Here is a 27,821-nt window from a genome sequence, read left to right as displayed (position 1 = left end):
ATTGATTTTTTACCTTTCAATATATTTTTTTTCTCTCTGTGTACATTTCAACAAAACTAGAGAAATAATTGCCTAATGAAAACAAAACACATTTAAAATTGTTGCTTGTTTATTATTTGCAATATAAACAAATAACTCGTAGCAATTAATTGTAAACATAAATTTTCGCAGCAATTAAATAAAATCAGATTGGCTTTCATAGTTATTTTTGGCTTAATCAGCTCGAGTAATTGGAAGTCACTTAAAACAGCAACAGCAGCAGCTTTCATTTAGTAATGAACACTAACAATAAATATTGTCAGCATTTAATTTATGGCTAAGTAGTTAATCCAATTGCAACGCCCTTCCAATTGGAATTGCGTCTAGTCAAACGCGATGCGATAGTTGTGTTGGCCACGTGGTGAGAGTATGGAGCAATAAAATGTGTTGGCACCTTCTGGCGAATGCCGCGCTATGGTACAATGCGAATACTCGTATAAGTAGAGCTTACTCCCACCCTCCACCCTCCTCCTAGGCACACACCCCTTCCATGCCCAGGCTCGCCACCCCGCAGCGATTTTTCTTGTTTGCTGGCTTTGTCTTTTGTCTGCCGCCCTTTTCGTGTACTACGTGAAAAGAAAAACGTCGCCGTCGTCGTTGCTGTCGTTTCTTTTTGTGCTTTTACAACCCTCTTATCAGGAAAACTTTAAATTTTCGCATTTTCGCAATTCGCAGTTGCCAGTTGGCAGTTGGCAGTCACAAATGCAAATGCTGCCTCGCCCCTACGCCCCCAAACGACGACGTCGACGACGACAAAGTAAAGACTTCTTGCCTTCATTTTCTTCAGCTACGGCAGCTGTAGTGGTCGCTTGGACCGCCAACATTTATTGGTTGGGCCTAAAAGTAGGCAAAGGTTTTTTTTGCCAAGTAGAAAAAAAACATGCCAGCGCCACGGCACTAGTTGTAGAAAATAGTAGTTAATGTAATATATTTATTAAAGTTATGTTTATATATGTTAATAATCCAATTTTTGTTAGTTAAATGTTAGATGTATAATAATTGTTTAGTGTTAGTATAAACTTGTAGGATATATGTATTTTGTTAGGAAATATTAAATAGCGCCCTCTGTGTGTGGGGCTTAGCAACATTGCTGAAAGATTTTCGCGATAGATGCATCTTAAGGCAGCGAATGGCAAAGAACGGGGAGATAAGAATGCATCAAAGTTTAATGTCCGTTTGACAAGGCTTAGATGATTCATTCGTGCTAGTCATTCTCTCGCAAGTCACCTGTTTATTTGTTTTATGGCAGTTCTCAGAAACTAGAGAAAAAAATATATTATACACATATATCGCCAAAAATAAGACAAAAGTGACATACATAAATAAATAGTGAACAGTGCGGGAAAAAGTAAAAAAAAGAATATAATATATACATATTTGTGAAATCACCCCCCCATTTCGGCCAGCAGCCAACCGGCGACAGGCGGATAGAATTTTTGGAGTTTTATATGGTGCCGTCCAATAAGGCAGGGTAAATATTACTGACGGCAAATGTAACATTTACAAAAATCATATTAACGCTCTGATTTTTCTCTTAAAATCAGACGGCACGCAGTGTAAAAATTTTCTTTTGGATGTTGTTGGTGTAGGCGTTAATTTAAGCCACCCAAACAATTTACATCCACGCCACATCGTCACCCGGCAGCCAAAAGTTTGGGCGAAAGCTTTGAAAGCTTTCGCACGATCGCTTCGAAAGCTACAGCGGATCAGCTGATAGCTACCAGCGAAAGGCAAGCTCTGCGTCTGGCAGGAATTAGGAGGAGCGTTTTGCAGCGATACTGCGCAGCCGCCACCTGAAATTCCGTTGAGATTTGTCCCTGAGAGGACTAGCAAGGAGGACGCCAGCATCACCACAGATGCTGGATTGGTGCTAGTGACCGTGCGACCACCTGCGAAAGTGTCGTAGCACAACCCAGAGAGAGTTGGCGCAGCTGATGTCCGCGCCTATAGATGTTTTGCTTTGTTAGTTAATATATATCTACGTTATATCTTTTGGGCCTTCTGCCATTTAATTAGTGCGTTTTTTTTTTTGTATTATATTTTGTTCATTTAATGTATTGGTTGCGTACATGTATATATGTTGAATAACAAACTGTGTTGTAAATTTACTTATGATTACGTGGTATAACATACTATGTATCAGAGGTAAATAAACTTCATGAGTTACAATAAGTTGTCCTACATATATCTTGGCCGTCAATATTTATGTTCTCTGTCAAGATTTGCAATTTTTAAAAATTAAGTCATATTTGTTTATCAAAACAATGGAACATCTGGCATAAAAGCTCAGATCACCATGCTAGCATAAAGCTTTTGTTAGGGCTTTAAACTTTTGCTCCACAGCTGAAACAACAACAACAATAACAACACACACACACATATCACCGGCTGTGAAAGATCTTTCGTCGCTGGAGAATGATGTAAGTGAGCTTTTTCTTATGCATAACTTTTTATTGAAATATTGTACGCATTAGAGCTTTTTGTATTGCATCTGTTGAATGCAGAATTTATAGCCCAAACGAAGTTTATTTTCATTTGTTTTGCTGGCAGCTTCGTTTCGCTGCGCCTGAGAAACCTTAAGTTTCTTAGGGCTGGGCTTTTGCCGATGGTCCATTGCCATATAATGATATGGATTACTAATTAAATAGTTTTTATAGTGCATAAAAACTATCTATTATTAGCGATCCATATAAAAATTGCAATACGAAATATTGGCTAATCATTTCTATTAATCATATTTATTTCTATTTATGTATTTATTTAGTTTTTAAGTATTTATGAAATAGATTTAAATTAGCTTTAATATTTCAACGTCTTTATTTCATATTCCGTCCATGTTATCTTTTGTTTATTTGCCTTTTCTTTATGTTTCTTAATTTAAATAAATTTGTTATAATGTTTAGTATGTGCGAGTAAGTTTGCAAATTTGGAACCATGCAGCATTTGTATGGGGAGGGTTGAGTAACGAGGAGCTTCTCCAAGGGATCCTGTCATCTAAATTGATTTTTACATTGGCCTTGCAGGATCATGGTAGGGTGGGCGTCTGCACCAATGAGTGCACCGTAAAGGAGAAGTGTTCCAAGTCGAAGGTAGATCCCTAACTTGTCTTTCTTCTAGTTTACTTTCAACTCTTTTGTTTACTGTCCTTGTATGTCTCTTCCCCATTTTCCCCCTTCCTTCAGTACGCGAATTTTCTAATAGTATAATTAATCTACGGAAGCACGTAGCGGAAAGGATTTTTTCTCTTTAGCCCACTCCCATCCGACCAGACAACAGCCGTAGCGATCGCGTACACCTTTCGTAGCGTTACAAGTACACCAGCTTCTAAAACGAACAAGCTTCGTTACCCGTTACAGTTTAATTATATTATTTGGCGCCCAAACGTGAGGCCAGGTTAGCGTAATTGTTTTATTGTACTGTTGTATGGTAGCTAGCCTGTCTTCGAAAAAAAAGTAATATTTGAAATACCCTCCCATCTATCCTTTTTCACTCATTCCTATTCCTTTTCCTTGTTGTGAATATCTTGAGCTTGGATGCCTGATGGTTCCAATCAAACTTTAGGCAAAGTGTGCAGAATTTTCATGACGAAAGCTGCAGTGTAACTTGTCTTTCGAGAGAAATACTAGCTTCAAACGAGCTGTATGGCGAAAACAAGAGAGAAAACATTGTCAGCGAACCAAAGTGTATTGGTGCTTATGTGGAGTCTTAGCTGGAGCCAAGTCTTCTTGCGGATAAAAATGCAACTTGCCGATAGACAGAAACATAGCAATCAATGCAAAGTAAACAATGGAGTTCTTCCGCTTTTCGATTTTGTGTTGATCACAACACATAATCTTTCTGTATTTGGATATTGTTCCTAGATATTCGCTTGGAACAAGTAAGTGGTTTCGAACTATTTAACTTGCCGCTATATCTGGAGCAATTTTTCAGATTCCCTATTTTCTTTGTTTTCAGTATCTACTTTCGACTATTAGTTAGCAACTCTTCCTTCGATAAGTGTTGCATGGTTCCAAATTTATTCATGTTATATTGGTATATTTTTTGTTCGAGTTTGAATTCAAGTACTGTTTATTTATTTAATATTGTTTTGTGTTTCATAAGTTATTTTTTTTGTAAGCAATTTATAAATATTCAAGATGGCCAGACCCGTTAGTGAAAAGTCTAACCCGCTATATCAAAGAATGGCGGGAGAAACTTTTTGTTGTGTATGCTCAAAAGAAGTAGAGTATCCAGCTCAACTGCTAGCAACCGGATGTAATCACTATTTCCATCATGTGTGCTTCAGTACTGCGACTGGAAATAGTAAAGTGTGTCCAATTTGTAAGACTGCTTTAAGCAAATCAACTTTGAGTCTGGCAGAAGAACTAAGTGCAGCTCAGAGTTCAGGCATACAAACACGATCAAAGTCCAAGAGCAGGACAGTAGCGCAAGATCTGTTAGTCGCAGGTTCTAGCAATAGTATACAGACAGGTATACCAGAACCAGTACAGCAGAGTTGTAATGATAATCCAGCATTGGTTGCCGGGCCAGCACCAGTTGTGCAACCAATGTTTAGCTTGCAGCAAAGTATTGCTGAGGCGGTGGCAGCCGCTCTGACGCAGCAGACGCATGTGTTGTCGAAAGCGATCGAAGATGGCTTCCACAGGATGTCATTTAATTCAGTGGCTCAAGGTGGAAATGATCAAGTTCACTCTGCTCCTAGGCAATCGTCTCCAGCCAGGCAACAGCAGCATCAATCATTTGAGCAGCTGTTTGGAATCTCTAACAGAGATGGGGTGGATAGACGAAATCCAGTGCCCGAGATGGTGGCGCCGCAGGCAGAGTTTCGAGAGATGCACAACTTACGGCCTGATAGAATTAGTCAGACCATTTATAACTGGAAGGTACGCTTTTCTGGTCATTCGTCCATGACTGTAGAGGATTTTCTTTATCGCGTCGAAGCGCTAACAAATCAGACACTAGGTGGTGATTTTGAAATGCTAGCTCGGTATGCAAGCAATCTTTTTGAAGGTAGTGCAAGCGAGTGGTTTTGGAGGTATCACCGTAGTGTAACGCGTGTGCGGTGGATTGATTTGAGTATAGCGCTCAGAACGCAGTTTTCAGACGGACGAACGGACCTGGAAATTAGAACTGCTATTTCACATCGCAAACAAAAGCCGAATGAAACATTTGACAATTTTTATGAGGCGATTGTTAATCTGGCTGATAGGCTCGAACAGCCCATGTCTGAACAGTCATTGTTAGAGGTGCTGCGAGCCAATCTTTTAATCGAAGTCCAGCACGAGTTATTGTATGTCCCAATCAATAATGTAGTGCAATTGCGGCAATTCGTACGGAAGCGAGAGAGATTTTTGCTAAGTACGACTAGATCAATACCAGCTACACGACGTTTTGGTCCACGCCCGCAGATTAATGAAGTCTCAGTGCAAGCGGAATTGGCTACTGGCTCTGACAGGGAAGAGGATGAATCATTTGCTGTTGAGGCGGTGATTATATCCTGCTGGAATTGTCGAAAGCCAGGTCACCACTACCAAGACTGCAAAGCCGAGCGCACTGTGTTTTGCTATGGGTGTGGTGATGCTGATACGTACAGGCCATCTTGCAGAAAATGTATAAGTTCTGCGTCAAAAAACGGGTGGTCTCGTGCACCATTGACAGGTGCACGCAAACTAATATCGAAAGCGACCAATACGGAGTAGTTGATCGTGTAACGACTCCTGAAAATATCCCGGACTTTCTCCACATTCCAGCGATTCCCTTACACAAACGTGCGCAGCAGACTTTGTCGAAAGTTCACGAACATGTAAAAGCACGGCCACGCGACCAAAAACGTAAAAAGACCTTCATTAAGTTAAATAAAGATACTCGCAGAGCACTATTGGCATCTGTGGTAAATAGTTGTAAGGATTTGCGGCCATATGCTGATGTCATCATATTTGACAGAACCATGAGTGGTTTGATGGACACTGGTGCCTCCATAAGCTGCATTGGTGGCAGATTTGCGCAAGAATTGGCAGAAACGCACATTGGTTTTAAACCGATACGTGCAGCTGTACGAACTGCAGATGGCCAAAGCCAAAATATAGTAGGTCGAATTAACACGTCTATCTGTTTTCGTGGTGAATCCAAGAGAATATGGGTGTATATCGTACCGTCATTAACTCAAGAGTTATATTTAGGCATCGATTTTTGGCGAAGTTTTAATCTCTTGCCATTGTTTTTAATGAATAAAGCAAGTGCACACAGGTTAGCAGCGTTAAATTTCGATGACCCATTACAAATACCTTTGACTGATTTGCAGCAAAAGGAATTAGTATCCACTATTAAGGTATTTCCGTCATTTGCTGAAAAAGGTTTAGGCAAGACGAACTGGCTTATGCACGACATAGAGGTGACCGAGTCGAAACCAATTAAACAACGCCATTATGCAGTGTCACCGGCCATCGAAAAACTAATGTATGATGAGCTTGACAGAATGTTAGCACTTGGTGTGATTGAGGAATCCGAAAGTCCTTGGTCCTCTCCAGTTGTTATTGTACGCAAGCCAGGCAAGGTTCGCCTTTGTTTAGATAGTCGCAAGGTGAATGACATAACAGTCAAAAATGCGTATCCCATGCCTCTCATTGACGGCATCTTGAGTAGGTTGCCAAAGGCGAAATTTATCTCAAGTATCGACTTGAAGGATGCGTATTGGCAGATTCCGCTAACTCCAAGAGCGCGCGAGAAAACCGCATTTACAGTGCCGGGAAGACCACTGTATCATTTTACGGTTATGCCATTTGGGCTATCCAATGCTCCACAGACGATGTCAAAATTGATGGACAAAGTTATTCCACCAGATCTGAGAAATGAAATATTCATTTATCTAGACGATTTGCTGGTAATTTCGGAGTCATTTGACAAACACGTCTCAGTGTTGAGAGCTTTAGCCGATAGGTTAACTCAAGCCGGACTCACCATAAATGTGGAGAAAAGCAAATTCTGTCTGAAAGAGGTTAAATATTTAGGACATGTTATTGGTCATGGTACAATCCAAACGGATCCCGATAAAGTGGCAGCCATTCGTGAGTTTCCTGTTCCGCGATCGTGCAAGCAGGTGCGAAGGTTTTTAGGAACCACTGGGTGGTACCACAAGTTCATAAAAAATTATGCAGAAATTGCTGCTCCAATTTCAGATACCCTTAAGCAGCGAAAATCATTTACTTGGTCCGACGAAGCGCAAAAGGCTTTTGAGAATTTGAAAGAGCAACTTTGTATGGCCCCTGTACTCCATAGTCCTGATTTTGCTACACCATTTGAGATACATTGTGATGCCAGTCACTCAGGTGTTGGTGGAGTATTGATGCAGAAAGATAAGGATGGTAATGACGTTCCAATCGCATTTATGTCTCGTAAATTGAATCGATGTCAGAGAAATTATTCAGTCACTGAGAAGGAGTGTTTGGCAGCGATCATGTGCGTAAAAAAATTTCGAGCATATGTTGAAGGGCATGAATTTGCCATTCATACCGATCATGCTTCATTGAAGTGGCTCATGTCTCAAACAGACTTAAGCTCCAGATTGGCTCGCTGGGCACTCAAGCTGCAAGGTTTTGCTTTTAAGATCGTTCATCGCAAAGGCAGCCAGAACATTGTTCCCGACGCCTTATCACGTGTGCACACTGAAGATTTGTCATCCTTAGGTGTGGATACCTTGATAGATTTACAGTCTGAGCAGTTCGAGTCAAAAGAGTACCAAGAGCTTAAGGACAAAATAAAATCAAACCCGTCTCAGCTACCTGACGTTAAAGTCATCGATAAATATATTTATCGTCGTGCAGAGCACGCGTCCGGCGATCAAGTCGCTGATGATTTGCACTGGAAGTTGTGGGTTCCAAAAGATCTTGTGATAGAGGTATTAAAACAAAGTCATGAGCCTCCTTTAGCGTCTCATTGTGGAATCAATAAAATGTTGGAAAAAATTCGGCGATATTATTATTGGCCAAATTTAGTGTGTGATGTTAAGTCATTTGTAAACGGTTGTGTGGTGTGCAAATGTACCAAACATCCCAATCGTTCGTTACGCCCACCATTAGCTCCAGTAAAAGAAACGCAGCGAATATTTCAAAAGATTTTTATTGATTTCTTGGGACCCTATCCTCGAAGTAAGTCCGGAAATGTTGGTATATTCGTAGTGTTAGATCATTTGTCCAAATACCCATTTTTAAAACCTGTAAAAAAATTCACCACTGATGCTATTATTCGCTTCATGGAAGAGGATTTATTTCATTGTTTTGGTGTACCTGAAACCATTGTATCAGATAACGGTGTCCAATTTAAGTCACATAAGTTCAAGGCTTTGCTCACCAAATACAATGTGCAACATTTTTATACGGCTGTACACGCTCCGCAAGCTAATGCGTCAGAGCGCGTAAATCGATCAGTAATTGCTGCAATCAAGGCTTACGTTAGACCCGATCAAACAAATTGGGATGAGCAACTTAGCCATATCAGTTGCGCATTACGGTCCAGCAGACATTCAGCAATCAATGACAGTCCCTATCGTGTTGCTTTTGGACAACACATGATAGTTAATGGTAATACCTATCCTCTTCTACGAAATTTAGAACTTCTAGAAGACCGTACAGTTAGTTTTGATCGAGAAGATTCCTTTGATATAATAAGGAAAACTGCACAACAGAGTATACAACGGCAGCACGAACAAAACGAAAAACAGTACAATCTTAGAAGTCGAGAAGTAGATTTTAGAGTTGGTCAAGAAGTTTATAGGCGTAATTTTCAGCAAAGTAATTTTGCAAAAGGCTTTAATGCAAAACTGGCCCCAACTTTTGTAAAATCTCGTATTAAGCGTAAGCTTGGCAATAGTTATTACGAGTTAGAAGATACCCAAGGGCGATTCATTGGAAAATATCATGCTAAAGATATAAAACAATAAATCGGGTAGCCAGGAAATTCGTCCAAGCGAGTATCACTCTTTGGAGTGATGACCCCAAAGTGTGATTTTGGCAGGGGGGATTGTAGTGGTCGCTTGGACCGCCAACATTTATTGGTTGGGCCTAAAAGTAGGCAAAGGTTTTTTTTGCCAAGTAGAAAAAAAACATGCCAGCGCCACGGCACTAGTTGTAGAAAATAGTAGTTAATGTAATATATTTATTAAAGTTATGTTTATATATGTTAATAATCCAATTTTTGTTAGTTAAATGTTAGATGTATAATAATTGTTTAGTGTTAGTATAAACTTGTAGGATATATGTATTTTGTTAGGAAATATTAAATAGCGCCCTCTGTGTGTGGGGCTTAGCAACATTGCTGAAAGATTTTCGCGATAGATGCATCTTAAGGCAGCGAATGGCAAAGAACGGGGAGATAAGAATGCATCAAAGTTTAATGTCCGTTTGACAAGGCTTAGATGATTCATTCGTGCTAGTCATTCTCTCGCAAGTCACCTGTTTATTTGTTTTATGGCAGTTCTCAGAAACTAGAGAAAAAAATATATTATACACATATATCGCCAAAAATAAGACAAAAGTGACATACATAAATAAATAGTGAACAGTGCGGGAAAAAGTAAAAAAAAGAATATAATATATACATATTTGTGAAATCACCCCCCCCATTTCGGCCAGCAGCCAACCGGCGACAGGCGGATAGAATTTTTGGAGTTTTATATGGTGCCGTCCAATAAGGCAGGGTAAATATTACTGACGGCAAATGTAACATTTACAAAAATCATATTAACGCTCTGATTTTTCTCTTAAAATCAGACGGCACGCAGTGTAAAAATTTTCTTTTGGATGTTGTTGGTGTAGGCGTTAATTTAAGCCACCCAAACAATTTACATCCACGCCACATCGTCACCCGGCAGCCAAAAGTTTGGGCGAAAGCTTTGAAAGCTTTCGCACGATCGCTTCGAAAGCTACAGCGGATCAGCTGATAGCTACCAGCGAAAGGCAAGCTCTGCGTCTGGCAGGAATTAGGAGGAGCGTTTTGCAGCGATACTGCGCAGCCGCCACCTGAAATTCCGTTGAGATTTGTCCCTGAGAGGACTAGCAAGGAGGACGCCAGCATCACCACAGATGCTGGATTGGTGCTAGTGACCGTGCGACCACCTGCGAAAGTGTCGTAGCACAACCCAGAGAGAGTTGGCGCAGCTGATGTCCGCGCCTATAGATGTTTTGCTTTGTTAGTTAATATATATCTACGTTATATCTTTTGGGCCTTCTGCCATTTAATTAGTGCGTTTTTTTTTTGTATTATATTTTGTTCATTTAATGTATTGGTTGCGTACATGTATATATGTTGAATAACAAACTGTGTTGTAAATTTACTTATGATTACGTGGTATAACATACTATGTATCAGAGGTAAATAAACTTCATGAGTTACAATAAGTTGTCCTACATATATCTTGGCCGTCAATATTTATGTTCTCTGTCAAGATTTGCAATTTTTAAAAATTAAGTCATATTTGTTTATCAAAACAATGGAACATCTGGCATAAAAGCTCAGATCACCATGCTAGCATAAAGCTTTTGTTAGGGCTTTAAACTTTTGCTCCACAGCTGAAACAACAACAACAATAACAACACACACACACATATCACCGGCTGTGAAAGATCTTTCGTCGCTGGAGAATGATGTAAGTGAGCTTTTTCTTATGCATAACTTTTTATTGAAATATTGTACGCATTAGAGCTTTTTGTATTGCATCTGTTGAATGCAGAATTTATAGCCCAAACGAAGTTTATTTTCATTTGTTTTGCTGGCAGCTTCGTTTCGCTGCGCCTGAGAAACCTTAAGTTTCTTAGGGCTGGGCTTTTGCCGATGGTCCATTGCCATATAATGATATGGATTACTAATTAAATAGTTTTTATAGTGCATAAAAACTATCTATTATTAGCGATCCATATAAAAATTGCAATACGAAATATTGGCTAATCATTTCTATTAATCATATTTATTTCTATTTATGTATTTATTTAGTTTTTAAGTATTTATGAAATAGATTTAAATTAGCTTTAATATTTCAACGTCTTTATTTCATATTCCGTCCATGTTATCTTTTGTTTATTTGCCTTTTCTTTATGTTTCTTAATTTAAATAAATTTGTTATAATGTTTAGTATGTGCGAGTAAGTTTGCAAATTTGGAACCATGCAGCATTTGTATGGGGAGGGTTGAGTAACGAGGAGCTTCTCCAAGGGATCCTGTCATCTAAATTGATTTTTACATTGGCCTTGCAGGATCATGGTAGGGTGGGCGTCTGCACCAATGAGTGCACCGTAAAGGAGAAGTGTTCCAAGTCGAAGGTAGATCCCTAACTTGTCTTTCTTCTAGTTTACTTTCAACTCTTTTGTTTACTGTCCTTGTATGTCTCTTCCCCATTTTCCCCCTTCCTTCAGTACGCGAATTTTCTAATAGTATAATTAATCTACGGAAGCACGTAGCGGAAAGGATTTTTTCTCTTTAGCCCACTCCCATCCGACCAGACAACAGCCGTAGCGATCGCGTACACCTTTCGTAGCGTTACAAGTACACCAGCTTCTAAAACGAACAAGCTTCGTTACCCGTTACACAGCGTCGCCATATGTTGCCAATTGAGGCGAAAATCGAAAACGCGTCTAAGCGGATTGTTTATGACCCTTTTCCCGCCCCTCCCCTCCCCTCCCCTCCCTCTTCTTACCCATTACTTTCTCAGCTCGGATAACTGGGAGAAGGATAACGCTAGAAAGGATAAATGTTTCGAGGCACGAGGACAGCACTGTCACCTTTTAATTATGGCTCGCAAATTATTTTCGAATTTTTCATCAAGTTGCGGAAATAAATGCTGACTGCAATTTCCCTCAAAACAGGATGGCAAAAGGATTCGAACCATATTTCTTTTGCACCCGCCCAACTTCTCGCTCGCTCGCTTAATTTTCCCATTTTTTCTTCGTTTTTTCCCCCATTTGTGTTTGTTTTTGTTGTTTTTTTTTATCCATTTTCATTCACCAGGTACCGTCCAGCTTTGGCATGACCTAAAAAAAAAAAAAATATTCACACTCACTTCACTTGTCAAGTTGAATAAAGCAAACGACAAGGGAGAAGGGGGTAGAGGGGGGACACCCTGCAGAGTCGGGAACGTGCCACAAAATATTTTATATATGCACATACATAAATGTATATAGGTTGCAGCACATATCTATATACATATATGTATGTATCTATGTGTGTACTCATTAAAATATATGTTCCACTTGCAATTAGAGTTTGTCATTTGACAGCGGCGGTTAATTCAAACATATATTGTTAACAAGCCCGCATTCCCGAGATATATAACTACAACTATATATATTCGTATTTGTCTACTTCACATTTGTCTATACCTTTTCCAGCCAGACGCTGCTTTAATTAGTGCCACACACAAATTGACACTTTTGGGCAGCATCCTTTTGCGGACTCCAATTGCCACTTCAGTCGTTTCACATGTAAATGTTGTTTACTCTAAAATACCCTAGACCCAGAAAACCCTCTGAATACATTATTTACATTGCAAGTACACTCTTTATAGACATTTATTCCAGCGTATTTTGTTTGCTCAGAGCATGCACTGGAGAGAAATACAAAACTGTCAATAATTAGTTAAACATTGCAAGTTTCATTTACGGTCTTGAGCCATTTATAGTGAAGTTCAGAGTTGCCCGGGTTTTATGTAGATTTTGAAAATACATAAATAGCAAAAAGTTGTGCAGTTTGTTAAACTGAAAAGCGAAATAAATTTCCTCTACTTTAGCATAGTTGTTTTTTAAGCACAACTTATTTGCCTCAGATAAATTTAATACACACAATATAAATCTTTCGAGAGAATATATTTTAAATTTGGTCTTATTTAAAACTAAATCACATAAACTATCCAGTATATGTTTCCTATAGTACGTTTCTCAATATGCGCAAAATTTAAAGGATAGAAGTTCTATCATAGAATTGATAATATTACTGAAATGAGTTTTTATACTCCCAACTCATTGAGTAAAAGACTATCTGGTATAGTTTGCACTTTATAGTATATTTTAATACAATATTAACACACCTAAAATAGTCGTTGGTGTATTTTCAGTATTTTTGTGGCATATTTTAAATATTATACCGCACTATTTTGCCTTTATTCAATATGCGTAGCGGGTATCTCACAGTCGATCTTTCTTAATGCTTCACTTGTACAATTTGAATCATAATTTATATATTTTTGTGCTTTAATTTAACTTCCAAATATGTAAAACTATAAAATCTAAAATCTTTTATTAATAATGCTTCACTTCTTTATTCAATTCGAATCATAATTTCTATATTTATAACCATAAATGTAGCTTCCAAATAAATATAAAGACTTGTTAATTAGTAAAAGAATTTAGGAAATAATTTGGAATTTGTCTCCCTAAAAAAAACACGCAAATTGTTTCAAAATTAGCTGGAGTTGCTGCTGAATTTTCTGCTATGGTAATCACAATGACACACCAGCCAGAAAGCCAAACAAGTGCAGCAAGGGGACCAGAAACCAGGGACCAGGTCAAGGACTGGAGAGTGAGAAGCGGAGCGAAGTTGGCAGCTGATTAGTGGCGCTGGCAATTACGAAAACATGAACAGCAATTGACTTGCAAGGCGTCTATTGAAACCCAATACGAACCCGGTGAGTTCGGGGAATTGAAATGACTGGTCGAAGCCTTAAAGCCACCTTTTGAAGTAGGAGTAGGAGTAGGAGGCGGGTTAACCACAAGACATGAGCACGATTTAATCGGCAGTCAAGACGTCTGCACGGCCAAGCAAATAGAAGAACAATGCGCTGCCATAGACCAGCATATCCTCGCCCGTATTGTCATGGATGTTGTCGAGCACAACTGGCGTATACTTGATCACCACCATGGTGAAGGCCATGCGCATGTAGAGCGAACTCGACTCTCTCACAGCCAGATAGCCGAGTGACACAATGTTGCCCAACAGCAGCAGATCACGTAGCGTCTCGGCAAACCAACAATTCTTGCGTTCCTTTACCACGGAGCAGTGCAGATCGATCAGCAGCGGCAACACAAAGATGCCATGACCGATGACCATAGGTCCCACGCCGAGGCGTATTGTATACAACTCCATGTTGACCAACGGCAGCGGCACCAGCTCAAGAACACCGTGACTCACGTCGCGCAGCATTTGGAACTGCTCCGGATCACGATCGTTGCCATAGAAGCCACGCAGCAGGCCGAGCACAGCGACTGCTCCACCCACAACACAGGCGCCAAAGGCAAAGGGATGCTTAAGCATCGACAGCTTTCTGGCCGTCAATCCCGAGGTGACCAACAGCAGACTGTTGTAGATGATGCGAAGTCCAGAGCTTGACAGCGGTTCGCTCATATCGAAGCCGCTTCAGGAATTTTGACTTTTCGAATTGATTAAGTTCTAAAAGTAAGTCAGATTTAACAGTATTCGAAGCATTTGAAATAGAGCTAAACTTTTCTCCTATATTTGCCATTAATTAATACTCATAAATCAAGGCAAAAACTATATGCATATTAGCTAAAGTTTTAGAGTGAAACTGCAATTCGTTTTGCATTTGTAAATTAGAGTTATTTAAAGTTTAGTTTTAGCTGAAGTGTTATTGATAAATTTAAAAAACTTGTTCTAATGTATAAATAACTTTAAATGGATAAAAGAAAGTATGAGTAACTTTAAAATTAGTCTGAAATATTTAATGACTACTTTTATAGCCGTTAAATCATTCATAAATACTGTTGATCTTAAGGAAAAAACACAGATAATAAATCCTCAGAAAGAGCCTGAAAACCTTAGTCACTCATTGCTATAAGTAAATTGATTCATTATTACAATAAAATAATAATAATAATCAATGAATCAATGAATATCATCAGCAATGTATTCACAACCTGCTTGATTATTTCAGAAAATAAATTATTGTGCACAGCAAAAGAAAGAACACGAAACTTAAAATTAAATTAAAGAAACAAGGGTCAAATTAAATTACAGCAGTTAAAGAATTTCACGTCCCACTACAATTATGAATCTCATAAATCTCATAAGAAATTCAGAGATTGGCACTGCTTAAAAATTGTGGAAATAATTGTTGAGCAACAAAGTTGAAAATGAAAAGTAAATCCCAAAGTTTAACACCTTTATAAGGTCGCCAGACTAATAAGCTGTTAAAGCCCTTAAGACCCGCTCAACCCTTTAACAAAGCCAACGCAAAAAAAAAAAAAGATGCGTTGTTTGTATTTGCTTTCCCTAAATAATTCCTTGGAAATTGCAGTGTTCGCTTTAAATAAAAACATAAAAGTAAGTGAACCTTTTCTAATCCTTGAATAACCCGCACACACACACACACACACACACACTTCTCTTCACTCTCACTTTTTGCTTGCCGCTTTGCTGTAAATATTAAGGAATTCATAAAAGAAAAAATGGTGAAGCACCTTTGTAAATAGTATTGGCATTTAGTGAACAGAGTTGGGGAGGCTTCTTTTTTTTTTTTGAATTGGGCAGAATTGGGGTTTAGGTTGGGTGCGTTTAATCGAAAACCTAGATTCCTAAAGAGCTTTTCGTGTCATTCCAGTGGCTGGCGTGGAATGGCGCTTCCATGGATAACGATGCGGATATGCAATGGATGTGGCTGAAGCTCTGAAGCAATGGCAATGGCAACACTTGAGCATGCCGAGCACGCACTTCCATCCACCCCACACTCTGGGCATAAAGAAAAATAATAATTCAACTTTATTTGTGCCACATACCTAGGCAAGCATGTGTGTGTGTGTGTGGAAGGAGGGGATGTGGCAAGTCAGCAGACATCGCAGCAGCAGCAGCAGCTACGGGCAGCTGTTCCTTGTCAACACCCAAGAAGAACAACAAACAGCCATGGCAAATTTAATCGAAAGCGTGTAATTGACCTCAGCAAATGGCGTCGATGTTAGCGAGAGATGAGCAAAAAGGAAGAGGGCTTTGTCGAAAGCTTAGCCAGCTGCCATCAAATCATTATCAGTTAAATAAACGACAGCGCCAAGTTAAAAAGATAACGAAGTCGTTGCTGTTGTTGTTGCTGTTGTTGGTGTCGCCACACGGCAGCAGCCACAGCAGCAGTAGCAATAGAAACTGTAGTTGTAGCTCTGCAGCAGCAACAGATGATATCTGGGCAAAGCAATGCGGCAGTTGACTCCACGCTCAATCCCCCGCGCACAATAGACAGACGTAAGCCGCCTCGTTTTATGCTAATTCAAATGGAAATGGAGCCAGTCAGCAGCTGCCACTGGCGAGGCAAGTAAAGAGGAAGGAGAGGCGACACAGAATCAGAGAACGAGGCAAATGGAGATGTAGTCTCAGCATTGTGGAGGAGGAGGAGGAGGAGGAGGAGGGAAATGTGAAGCTGGCAGCTGGGTGCGAACTGTGCGAACATTCGTTTCATTATATGCTGCGACTTGGCGATGTGGCATGGGCGTGGCATCCTCGCCCAGCACTGTGACTGTGTCGCCTTGATCGGGCCGCATAGATAGCGAAATACTCGTAGCCTGTAGCCTGGCATAAGTTTAAGTCGCAGTCGCAGTTATACACGAGAGTCGAGTATGCAGATATGTAGTGTACAACTCTGTGTGTGAAAGGACCTCGCCATCCTTATTCCTTGTCGTTGTCGTTGTCCTCGTCCATGTCCTGGCTGGCATTCCTTCGCTTGCAAGAGAGGCAAATTCGCCATGATTTTCATATAATTTCCGCATCATAAAGCTGCGAAAGTAATTTTCCACTTGAAAGCACAGCCACAGAGGCACACGAATAACACCCAACACACATACACAGTGCATAGCACTCACACACACAGACAGCACACAAACACAAGCGAAGGCGGCCAGAGCTTGAACTCAAGCCTCAGCCAAAAGTGTGAAGCGAGCATTGGCTGCAATTTGGTTTGGGCAAATAAAAAGGGGGCGGGGCTGGAGGCAATGGACCACGCGAGCAGCCAAAAGTCTCAACTTTGTGCTGTTGCCACATTGAACATTTTGTGTTGTCACCTTTTAGGCGCAGCACATGCAAATAAGACAAGACAAGACAAGACAAGAGAAGAGGGCGGAAGCTGAGATTTCTCAGCACATTAAATCGACACGGGGCATCATCATCTCTTTAAGGCGGCCACACATAAGATTAAGCTAAGCAGCTGGGCACACACACACACACACATACAGAGAATTGGGAGTGGCCGTCAGAGCAAATTTCATTATGCTGCTCACGTGCGAGACAACCAAATTCACTGCGAAATAAAGAAAAACGACAACGAAAGCAACGAACAAACGGACGAATGGGAACAAAAAACGTGAACCAAAAAAAAAGAAAATGTTGTAAAGGAAAAGCGAGAGGCATGCAACAACAGCAACAGCAACAGCAGCAACAGCAACAGCAGCAACAATACAAAGAATATCGGAAGGAAGCGGCAATAGAAAACGTACAAAAGCGAAGCACGCACAAAACTGCTCCGACGGAGGCGCCACATCCACATGCCACATGCCACATCCAGTGGCACATTCACAGCGACAGCGACAGTGCCACTGCCACTGCCACATCCACATTGCCATCCAGCGGAAGGAAGTCAGTCAATGCCCGCAGCAAAAAGGCCAACAACAAACGACAAAGTAAACACAAAAACAAAACAAGCCCAAAACTCTCGACTCGATTCTCGACTCGCCTCTCGAAGCTCGTCGCTCTTCCTGGCACTACCAACAATAGAGGCTAGAGATAGAGACAGCGGCAGACAGAGAGCGAGAGAGAGAGAGGGAATTTACAAATGCCCTGCTCCCCAAATCTCAGCTAATTTAACAGGTGAAAAAAACAAAACGAAAACACAAAAATGAAATCAAAAGAAATCAAACTACAAACGAGCAAAGCATTGTGATAAGAAAAAGAAAAGCCTTGCACTACATTATCTCAATCTTTGAGACACTGCACTTCTTAACTGAAAGCTATCTTTGCAGTCCCTCTTGTTTTGAAGTGCTTAATAAGCTCTAATTAATTAATGAATTAGCTACTTAAATTGTTGCCTTAAAGTTGCCAAACTTTGTTGTTAGCTAATGAATTAACTAAATGAATATGATACATTTAAAAGTCAACTCAAAGCGTTGGAAATTCTTAAAGATATTTCGCAATTTCTTCAAAGCTCCACATAATATTATCTTACAATTGGTTTCGGCTGCTCATAATCTTATCAATTCTATCCAAATTAGCACATTCATTGCAGTATCTCAAAAAGATAAAATGGTTTATCTGCTGTAGTAAAATAATGGGCAAGATATTGTGCAATCAAACCCCAAAATTAGAAAATTGTTTTCGTTTTAAATATGTCAACTGTTTTGAGAATTAACTCTCTAATAATTGGCTAGAGTTTTAATATTTCCCTTTTACAAACAAAAATAAGTAACTCCTTTTTATCACATTGACATGTGGTGTTCATTTAAATTTGTCAACTTCTCTTAAAAATAAACGTCAGACCAAAATTTTAAAGGGACATTCCTATCTCGCGCCCTGATTAAAATACCTTCCCAAATACCTCAGACATTTAACAGGAGTTTTAATGAGTTCAAATAATCTCTGCCATCGTCGCAGTGGTTACACACAAAGTCGGGCAGCTGATGTGCCTCGTTAGCTACTCTGCTTGCAGAGCATAGCTGGAGGGTATGTGGCTGAAAAAGAATTTAAATATATCGAAGATACGAGTAGAAGGAGCCAACAAAAAAAAAGTCCCTGAGACAGTGCACAATTCGTTGGGGATTTATAAGTATAAAAAATAAAGTAGAAGAAAAAGAATGAGAACGAGAAGGAGGAGAAAAACAAAAATAAATAAAAGCAGAGGCCCAAAAAACTTTCTTTATGCACGTTGTACGATGCCAAGTTGAGTTAACTCCTGAGCAACTTGGGTATTTAGCGTCAATCGATTTTTGTTGATTTGGCATCCATGCCCAACTCCATACTCCGTACTCCGTCCTCAGCTCAAACCCAATTCTGTGCCCAAGCTTAAACCGAAACCCAAACCCAAACCCAAAAAGCACAATTCGTCTAAGGAAGATGCTTGCTGTGTGTCGTGCCTGACCTTTCAACCTTTTGCACAGGCGGCACGTGGCGTTGGCTTTCAGTGTTCAGCGTTCAGTGTTCCCAGGCAGGCATCATCATCAGGCTGAATCTCTTCTGGTTTGGCAGACAAGCGACGAGGCAACTCATCATCATCATCATTGTAGTCTGCAAAGTTTATTTAGGCAAGGAGCAGAGCAGCGGCTACACTCTTCAATTTTATAGCAACAAATTTGCATCGTAAAAGATACTTGCAGGCGGGCCAAATACGTTCCCCACACTCCCATGCACTACTTGCTTTCCCCGCGCTGTCCCCCGATCCCTGCCCCAATGCTGTCATATCATACGGTGTGGAACCCGAAACCCCCGCAAAACGAGACGATAAAAATACAAAACGTTTGTTTAGGCAGGCCTCAATGACTGCCCCCTCAGTTGCCTCGCCCCGCTCCGCCCCGCCCCGCCCCTCGCTCAGCTCTATCCCATGCCATCACATCCATCCACATCCCAGAGTCATAAACTAAGGACAAAATCGTAAAAAGTGAGCAGTTCATTTAAATTTTTAATATTTCGGCTCCGGAACCGACATCGTCGTCTCTCACTTTTTGTTTTTTATGCTCCCCCCAGCTCCTCCAACACATCCCATCTATGGAAGGGAGGGAGCATTTGAATTTATGCCTTTAATTAAATACAATCTACCTAGCAAACTTGGAATATGCACTTAATAATGCCCATCAAATAGAGCTCTACTTATTTCTAGCCAATAATTCTGAATTTTTTTTCGCCCCGTATCTTGTTGTTATTATTATTGTTGTGACTGCTGCTGCTATTTATTCAGCATCCTTCACTGAACATCCGAACACGCACTCAGGATTTATTTTCACATTTATATGTATGCGGGCGGCAGGCAACCGAGTCGAGGGGGCGGCGAGGGGGTGGGGAACAGTTGCGGGAGCTCGCGGGTATGTAAATTTTTCAGTAAAAATTCACTTCGTGATAATGGATTTTCCATGTCGCATACATCGCATCGCAGTTGCTGTCGCCGACGACGTCGCTGCCAACACGACAACGATTCCCCAACATACCTCCCTGCCCCCTCCCCTCAATCATGTACCCCCAAAAACACAGCAGCCCCCAACCTCCCTCCGACAGCGACAATTACCTCCCCGAGTCCATAAGCTTGGGGCCATGATAGATGGCAAGTCTCAGTAGGTGTAGCTTTCAAGTTTTTTCGGGGGGAAAAGGGCTCCCAACATGTTTTCAAATGTGAATTTTGCTCCCCAACAAAAAAACATTTTCAACCTACATACCTCAAAAGTGTGTGCCCATATGTGTGTGTGTGTCCTTAGGTGTATCAAACTGTGTGTGTGCGCTCAAGTGTCAAAAATTTTGACAAATACTTGTACTCAGATTTCAGATTTATTTTAGCCAGCTTTGACTTTTGGCTTCTACTGCTAGAGCAAGTCCTAGGTCTCAATTAAGGACGCCTTAGCTTCTTCAGGTTGAGCTGTGTGCGCTCTCACGCTCGCCCACTCACTGGCAATCCCTTCAGGCGCTCTCTGAACTCTCGCAGCATTGCCAACATCTAATATGAAGCACTTTCGCAGAGAGCGCGCAACAATCGCAAGCTCTCTTAAGGGCCGCTCTCTCTTTAAGCCATGTTCTCTTCGTCTGCAAGTTTTTATCGTTTGTTGTTGCTGTCGCTGTCGTTGTCTTTTTGTCATTTGGCAGCTTCCTGTTTACACGCATTCACCGTTGTTTGTGTTTGTTTTTTTTTTCCTTTTTATTATTATTAAAGTTACATATGAACTTAATTTATAATCAGGTCTGTGCCTGTATTCACTTTCACCTCGAAATTTAAAAAATGTGAACTTGGTTTATTAAATGGTTGTTTTCTTTTTATCGTTTTTTTTTTTTAATTACGTTTGCAAAAAGCATTCATATGAAATTTGATGATTTGAAAGCAAAAGTGAAGACAGGAACATTCTCTGAATGAATTTACTTTTTTTTTGTTTTGTTCTCTTTTTTTTTGTATAATTTTTTTTAAATAATTTTTCTTTTTTTTAATTGTAATCAGTAATATTAAATTTCTTTTTGTTTGTATTCCTTAATAATTTTTTTTATTTTATTTGAATCGCTGAACCCGCCCAGCTGTCCCCGCTATCATCTCCTTCTCTCTGTTCTCCGTTCTGTTTCTGTTCTGCTCTGTCCCCCGCGATGTTTGCTTTGATGTTCTTGTCCTCCTACTAAAGTCCTCTGTCTGTCCATTGTACGTCAATGACAAAAAAACGTGTGCCCAACCCACATCCCGGCTTGGCTCGGCTCTGCTGCTGGACTCGACTTCATTCGGTTGGGTTCCGTGTTTCGTTCTATACTCCATTCCAATTCTATTTATTCCATCATCCTTCCATATCCATCCATCATATTTCTGGCTTTTGCTGCTCGCGACGCTTAGTTCGTTATTTTATAAATTAACAAATTTAGCTAAGTAGTTGTAGTTGTTGTTGGTTGTTGTGTTTTGTTGTTGCTTGCTTGGTTGGTTGGTTGGTAGGTTTGATTGGATTGTATTATCCGCCCCGCTCTTTCTCCCTCTGCTGCTGCTCTTCTGCTTCTGCCTGCTACTGCTGCTCCTTCTAATCCCGCTTCTGCTCTTCACACTCGGCACCCCCCGTTGCGCGTCTTTCGACCCACGTTCAACAACATTCAATGCATTTACAATTTTCGCGCAGAAGAATTTTGTTATCTTTTTTCATTCATATTTCTGTTTCTGTTTTTTGTTTAGTTTTGTTTTTTTCTTTGTGGCAACTGCAGCTGCTTCTCAATTGTACAACACAAAATGCATCGAAATTGTTACAGGTTATTGTTTTTTGTTTTTTTTTTTATGTATTTTTTTGCTGTTTTGCGTTTTGTTTATATTTTTTCTGTTGTTGTTATAATGCGATGTAATATGTGTGTGTATAAATGTTTAAGCTGCACGTGTGCCGAGAGCAAACAGCTTAAAGGAAATAATCTGGTGTTCTTCGCGTTACGTGGGGCTCTCCGCGTCGCGGTGCTGGGTCAAATTGTAGGCTGCAAGTGGCACAGATAGCAAAAAGTGCAAGAGAGAGAGAATGCATTGATTAGTAGTGTTATCAATAAAATACAATGAGTGTGAATCATTGCATATGGAATACTTACAATGAAAATTTAAGTGAATCATCCAGTTCCATGAGAGCCGCTTGATTACCACATCTGTAGCAATAGTTTGGCGCTGAGAATATTGTGACAACATTGCGATCATGACACCAGTTGTAGCCTTCCATCACCAGCTGATGTGCACGCGAGACCAAAGTCAAGCCGTTTGTGTTGTTAAACGTTTCTGATATATCCTGTCAAACAAAATACATTACATATTAGAACTGGGCATTATAAATTCGAAATGACAGCTTACCTGTCCAAAGGTGTAGCCAGCTCCGCGTGGGGAAATGCCCCAGCCACCCCTGTCATCAGGATCGGACCACAGCAGATCGCACATGGGTCCCTCGTGGGGCACCTCCTGCAAGCGATCCAATGCACGTATATGATCCAAGCTATCAATCGAAGGACTCAATCCTCCGTGTAGGCAAAAGATTTGGCCGTCCACCAGCGCCGTTAACGGCAAGTAGTCGAACAAATCGGTAAAATACTTCCACACATTCGCGTTGCCATACTTTCGCAGGCACTCATCATAGAACCCATAGACCTGTGTGATCTGACGGGATTCGTGATTGCCACGCAGGATGGTGATGCGCTCCCGATAGCGCACTTTGAGCGACACTAGCAGCGTGACCGTCTCCACCGAATAGTAGCCACGATCAACATAATCGCCCATGAACAAATAATTTGTATCGGGCGACTTGCCGCCTATCCGGAACAGTTCCATCAAATCGTGAAACTGGCCGTGCACATCGCCGCAAACTGTGACGGGGCATTTCACCTCCTGCACATTGGATTCCTTCGAGAGAATTTCCTTTGCCTAAAATGAAGAAAATTTACGAAATATATGCATTAATTTATTTTGTAAACAAAACAATTCTGCTCGATAAATCGATTATGCTAATTATCGAACCTAAAGCAGCGAAGTATCGAGAAAGAAAAAACACAATAGATGGCGGCACTAAAACGAGAGATTTTTTCTGGTTTTTGCAAAATACATATTTAGAAAACTAATTCACAATTTATAGCATAATTGTATGAAGGCGACATGACAGGCGGACAAACAAACTTCCGGGTCCGGATTGAAGACAACAACGATTTATATGAGCCAATTTATTTTTTTTTTTTTGCAACTTTTACCTTGTCTCGATGGCGTCTGCGGCCGTTTCCGCCAGACAATCCTATATAGCTATAGTTTTTGGCATCAAGAAGACATTTCTCTCCCTTGTTTCCCGTCACCCTTGGGTTTCATTAAGGCAGACGGAATAGAACTTATTGGGCACAACAAAATATTTGGGTGACGCAAACATAACCCCACTTCTATATAGGCACCGCAATCAATGAGCAAAAAAGCGGACAATAACGGCGAAATCAGCAAATTGAAAATAATTGATATCGATGCGCTTTGGTGTGAAATATCTATACGCGTGAGCTTTTCGTTAATTTGTTTAATTGAATTCAATATTGTTGGAAAGAAGAAAAAACACAAACACACGCACACACATACATATGCACTCCTCTCCGACATACACACACAAACACATACGCACAAGTGTATTTGGGCACGGTGCATACATAGATACATATTCTAAGCACACACCAACACACAAAACCATTAAGTAATATTTACTTAGCAAAGAAAATACGACGTATGACGCAGGGTGGGACAGACGAGACATAGCAAGGTTGTTGCAATTTTGATTTCAACGAGAACGACAATGCACGTTTGCCATTATCAATAAATAAACAAAACTCTATAGAAAATAAAATTTACACACAAAAAAACGAAACGAAAATTATCTTTCGCCTAGGCATCGAGCGCAAGCATCCAGTAGTTGTCTCATTCACGCGTTCACGCAATGCTTATTGGCATCTCACTTGCACAGACGGCGGGCATAGCGGCGCTTGGCTGTTGGAATTTACCAATATTCCAATATGGCGACGCCATAGCCGCTACTGCGAGTAAGCAAAAGCAGCGCATCATGATTCATGAGCTAAAGCTGAGGCCTAATGAGAGTGAGCGAGAGCATATAGCACGCAACCATTTGCAAAATTATAGTGCCCAAGCAGAGCCGAGAGACACACACAAGCGCGATGATGATGGAAATTATTTTTAAATCTTATTTTATGGGGAATAAGGGCGAAGCTGGCGACTCCTTACCTTATCGCAGAGGGTGCGAACTTGTGTTTCTGTCAATTGATTGCATTCGTTCAACTGCTCAATCCATTGATCTAGATCTTTTGTTGTTGCTTTATCCTCCATAGCAGTTGTGGAAGGAAAAGTCTCGTCAATCTTTGTCGACTCAATTTTGACGGCTTTTGTATACGACGGGGGTACAAAAAAATAAGTTGCAGTGAGTTGCTAGCTATGTGTTGCACTATTTTCTTGAAATTTTGCTCAAAATACTGAAGCAAAATCTCGTTGCTTTTACAACTTTTCTCGTATTTTTTTGTTCACAAAAGCGACGACGACACGAAGTAAAATACGAAGGAAAGACTAAAATGTAGAGATGGGTACAGTGTGACCGTAAGTCGATTTTTAAAATATACCACTACATAAAAAAATACACGATATATACTACAGAAATATATATATCCGCAGAAATACGAAATAACTGGGCCGGTCACATTTTATTACTAATAGGAATTTTTCCAAAATACAAAGCCTTTTTATTTTGTGTTGTTTGTTTTTAATTTGAGTCACCTTAGACAATAATTTTAATCATGGGAGGGAATAACCTCCTATTTGTAAAATAAGCCACTTAACTTCATTCCGCGAATATAGAAATAACATGAAATGGTCACACCGTTTCTTTCCCTAAGCAAATCAGTATTGATTATATAAAATATGAATAATAAATAATCGCGTTAATATTTGTAATAGCATAATGAGCAGGCATATTTAAATAGCGGCAATATTTTTATTGGGGCAACCCTACCCAATACATCGTTAAACAACTATCAATATTACCCATGGTTGAATTGAGGCAAAATCGAAAAGCTATCAAAAATCTATCGCCCGACCGCCACAGTAAGCCGTGAGACAGCTACAGCTAGAAATTTAATCAAGTCATCCTAACAACCAGCAAAAGTAAAATAAATAACACTGTTTGAAAATGGAAACTCTTCTTGGTATTAAGGGACCTGATTTTGTTATGCTAGCAGCAGACACAACTCACGCAAATTCTGTAATAGTGATGAAAGAAGGTAAATGTGTGGAATCTGACTTAGACCGGGTTCAACAAAGTAACTTAGCATTTTTCCTCTAACTGTTTTAGATGAGAACAAGATCCATAAGGTTGCGGATAACTTGTTGATTTCAACAGTTGGCGAATCTGGCGACACTGAACAATTTACCGAGTTCATTGCCAAGAACATTGCACTGTACAAGATGCGCAATGGTTACGACCTAAGTCCTCGTTCTGCGGCACATTTTACGCGCAAGAATTTGGCCGAAAGTCTTCGCAGTCGCACAAGATACCAAGTGTTTATGTTTGTCGCTGGGTAAGTAATTATAACCACAATTCGCAATATACAAGTGTTTTGATTTATACACTTCTAGTTACGACCCTGTCGAAGGCCCCGAGCTGACTTTCATTGATTATCTGGCGTCTGCTCAGTCCCTAAATTATGCCGGTCATGGCTACGGCAGCATGTTCTGCTCCAGCATATTCGATCGCTATTGGCATCCTAACATCTCACAGGAGGAGGCATATGATGTGCTGAAGAAGTGTGTTTTGGAAATTCAGAAGCGTTTGATTGTAAACTTGAAGAACTTCAGTGTTGCGGTCGTCGATAGCTCCGGCGTGCGCCAATTGGATCCAATCAGCGCCAAGAGTTTGGCTGATTATAATGCCGCTAGTTAAGAGTTTAACCATTGATCTAATTTTATAGCATTTTAAATGCAGCATTGCGATGAAATAAAACTAAATATATGGATTTTTGGTATAACAAAATATTGAAATAATTATTTCAAATTATGCTGGTGTATTTAAAATACTAATTTTGGCCAGAACTATTATTGCAGTAACAATCGACTATTATAAGGTTTCTAAGGCCAAATGCGAAGAATATTGAATAAGTTGTTAAACCTAATGAGGAATTTTATATTAGCAATAAACTTGTCTTGCATGTGACCGTAAGCATAATTTTGAAAAAATACATTTTAACGCCTAGGCACATTTTGGATTGGAATATATTGAACACGGTTATGAAAATGCGCGTAATTTTAAACAGTTAAATATTTTTTTTTTACAAAATGTGACGCTCCCGAATTTTTTTTATTATTTGTAATAAATGTAGAGCCACATACAAATTTTTGCAAATACGTTCATTAAAGGAATTGAATTGAAATGATTTTCATAATCGATATTTGCGATAGATAATCGATCAATGTCTCCGAATGCCAGTCGAGTGCCATTCACTAAATACTCTGACGCATATCGGACGTCTTATCAGCGCAATTGTTGATTTGCACTTATTGTTTTGGATTTCACAACGTGAATTTAAAATACACAAAATAAACATGGAAGCGCCACCACCAGAGCACTGTCCCGGTGTGGAGAGCGAACAGGCCGGTCGGGTCAGCGCCTGCGCTGGCTGCCCCAACCAGAGTATATGCAGTGATCCAAACAAGAAACTAGAGGATCCAGGCAAAGCTTTGGTTGCAGCCGCCATGAAGGATGTAAAGCACAAGCTGCTCATACTGTCCGGCAAGGGAGGTGTAGGCAAGAGCACAGTGACCACGCTGTTGACACGCTACCTGGCCCGTAGTTGTCCAGACAACAATTTCGGTGTGCTGGACATTGATATTTGTGGACCATCGCAACCACGTCTGCTAGGCGCACTAGGCGAAAATGTACATCAGTCGGGCTCCGGTTGGTCGCCGGTGGGCATCGATGACAACGTCTGCCTTATGTCCATTGGTTTTCTGCTTGGCTCTGTGGACGATGCCATCATTTGGCGTGGTCCCAAAAAGAATGGCATGATTCGTCAATTCCTGAGTGAGGTGGACTGGGGTAACTTGGATCTGCTGCTGCTGGACACTCCCCCAGGTACATCGGATGAGCATTTGTCCGTGGTCAGCTATCTACGAGACGATGATGCTCCGGAATCGCTGAGTGCCATCATTGTAACGACGCCACAAGAGGTTGCATTGTTGGATGTGCGCAAAGAGATAAATTTCTGCAAGAAGCAACGTATTCCCATTCTGGGTGTGGTCGAGAATATGGCTAGCTTTCGCTGTGGCCACTGTGGCAACAGCTCCGACATCTTTCCGGCTAAAACTGGAGGCGCTGCAGCGATGTGCGCTGAGATGGAGGTGCCACTTCTGGGCTCATTGCCTCTAGATCCAATGGTGACGCGAGCTTGCGACGCAGGCGAGGATATCACGGCCATGCGTAATGAGACGACGGAGGCATTGGCAAACATTTGCAGTAAAATCATGTCTAGCTTTTAGGTTTTATTATTATTGTTAACGTTTATTATGGGATGATTTTGTACTATTAAAAGTAAATTTGTATTTTAATGATG

At 40.4% G+C, this 27,821-nt stretch overlaps 4 protein-coding genes across 4 annotated transcripts; 2 read left to right on the top strand and 2 right to left on the bottom strand.

Annotated features, from left to right (window-relative positions):
* Nucleotides 1–13,315: 13,315 nt before the first annotated feature.
* LOC117564199 (uncharacterized) lies at nucleotides 13,316–14,499 on the bottom strand. Its single transcript, XM_052002903.1, has one exon. It carries the CDS (start codon nucleotides 14,418–14,420, stop codon nucleotides 13,806–13,808), a length of 615 nt encoding a protein of 204 aa, XP_051858863.1. The 5' UTR covers nucleotides 14,421–14,499; the 3' UTR covers nucleotides 13,316–13,805.
* A 7,452-nt stretch (nucleotides 14,500–21,951) lies between these two features.
* LOC117564002 (serine/threonine-protein phosphatase PP2A) lies at nucleotides 21,952–24,799 on the bottom strand. The gene is made up of 4 exons (XM_034242592.2): nucleotides 24,451–24,799; nucleotides 22,546–23,109; nucleotides 22,293–22,483; nucleotides 21,952–22,184 (listed from the first exon to the last, which is right to left on the bottom strand). The coding sequence occupies exons 1-4, from the start codon at nucleotides 24,550–24,552 to the stop codon at nucleotides 22,112–22,114; spliced, it is 930 nt and encodes a 309-aa protein (XP_034098483.1). The 5' UTR covers nucleotides 24,553–24,799; the 3' UTR covers nucleotides 21,952–22,111.
* Nucleotides 24,800–25,316: 517 nt separating this feature from the next.
* Nucleotides 25,317–26,245, top strand: LOC117564003 (probable proteasome subunit beta type-2). Its single transcript, XM_034242593.2, has 3 exons — nucleotides 25,317–25,496; nucleotides 25,568–25,793; nucleotides 25,852–26,245. The coding sequence occupies exons 1-3, from the start codon at nucleotides 25,406–25,408 to the stop codon at nucleotides 26,153–26,155; spliced, it is 621 nt and encodes a 206-aa protein (XP_034098484.1). The 5' UTR covers nucleotides 25,317–25,405; the 3' UTR covers nucleotides 26,156–26,245.
* A 466-nt stretch (nucleotides 26,246–26,711) lies between these two features.
* Nucleotides 26,712–27,816, top strand: LOC117563952 (cytosolic Fe-S cluster assembly factor NUBP1 homolog). The gene has a single exon (XM_034242525.2). The coding sequence runs from the start codon at nucleotides 26,815–26,817 to the stop codon at nucleotides 27,745–27,747; it is 933 nt and encodes a 310-aa protein (XP_034098416.1). The 5' UTR covers nucleotides 26,712–26,814; the 3' UTR covers nucleotides 27,748–27,816.
* Nucleotides 27,817–27,821: the final 5 nt, after the last annotated feature.

Source organism: Drosophila albomicans, chromosome 2L, assembly GCF_009650485.2.
Source record: "Drosophila albomicans strain 15112-1751.03 chromosome 2L, ASM965048v2, whole genome shotgun sequence".
NCBI lineage: Eukaryota > Metazoa > Arthropoda > Insecta > Diptera > Drosophilidae > Drosophila > Drosophila albomicans.
Note: the sequence above shows the minus strand (reverse complement) of the source record. Positions and strands in the feature narration are given on the sequence as shown.

Bases quoted from the DNA above. Each gene is read 5' to 3' on its own strand.
- LOC117564199 (XM_052002903.1), bottom strand. From the start codon at position 14,420: ATGAGCGAACCGCTGTCAAGCTCTGGACTTCGCATCATCTACAACAGT.
- LOC117564003 (XM_034242593.2), top strand. From the start codon at position 25,406: ATGGAAACTCTTCTTGGTATTAAGGGACCTGATTTTGTTATGCTAGCA. The intron at 25,497-25,567 runs GTAAATGTGTGG...TAACTGTTTTAG, and splicing joins TGTAATAGTGATGAAAGAAG to ATGAGAACAAGATCCATAAG. The intron at 25,794-25,851 runs GTAAGTAATTAT...ATACACTTCTAG, and splicing joins GTGTTTATGTTTGTCGCTGG to TTACGACCCTGTCGAAGGCC.
- LOC117564002 (XM_034242592.2), bottom strand. From the start codon at position 24,552: ATGGAGGATAAAGCAACAACAAAAGATCTAGATCAATGGATTGAGCAG. The intron at 23,110-24,450 runs GTAAGGAGTCGC...TCTTCATTTTAG, and splicing joins TTCGCACCCTCTGCGATAAG to GCAAAGGAAATTCTCTCGAA. The intron at 22,185-22,292 runs GTAAGTATTCCA...TGCCACTTGCAG, and splicing joins GATTCACTTAAATTTTCATT to CCTACAATTTGACCCAGCAC.
- LOC117563952 (XM_034242525.2), top strand. From the start codon at position 26,815: ATGGAAGCGCCACCACCAGAGCACTGTCCCGGTGTGGAGAGCGAACAG.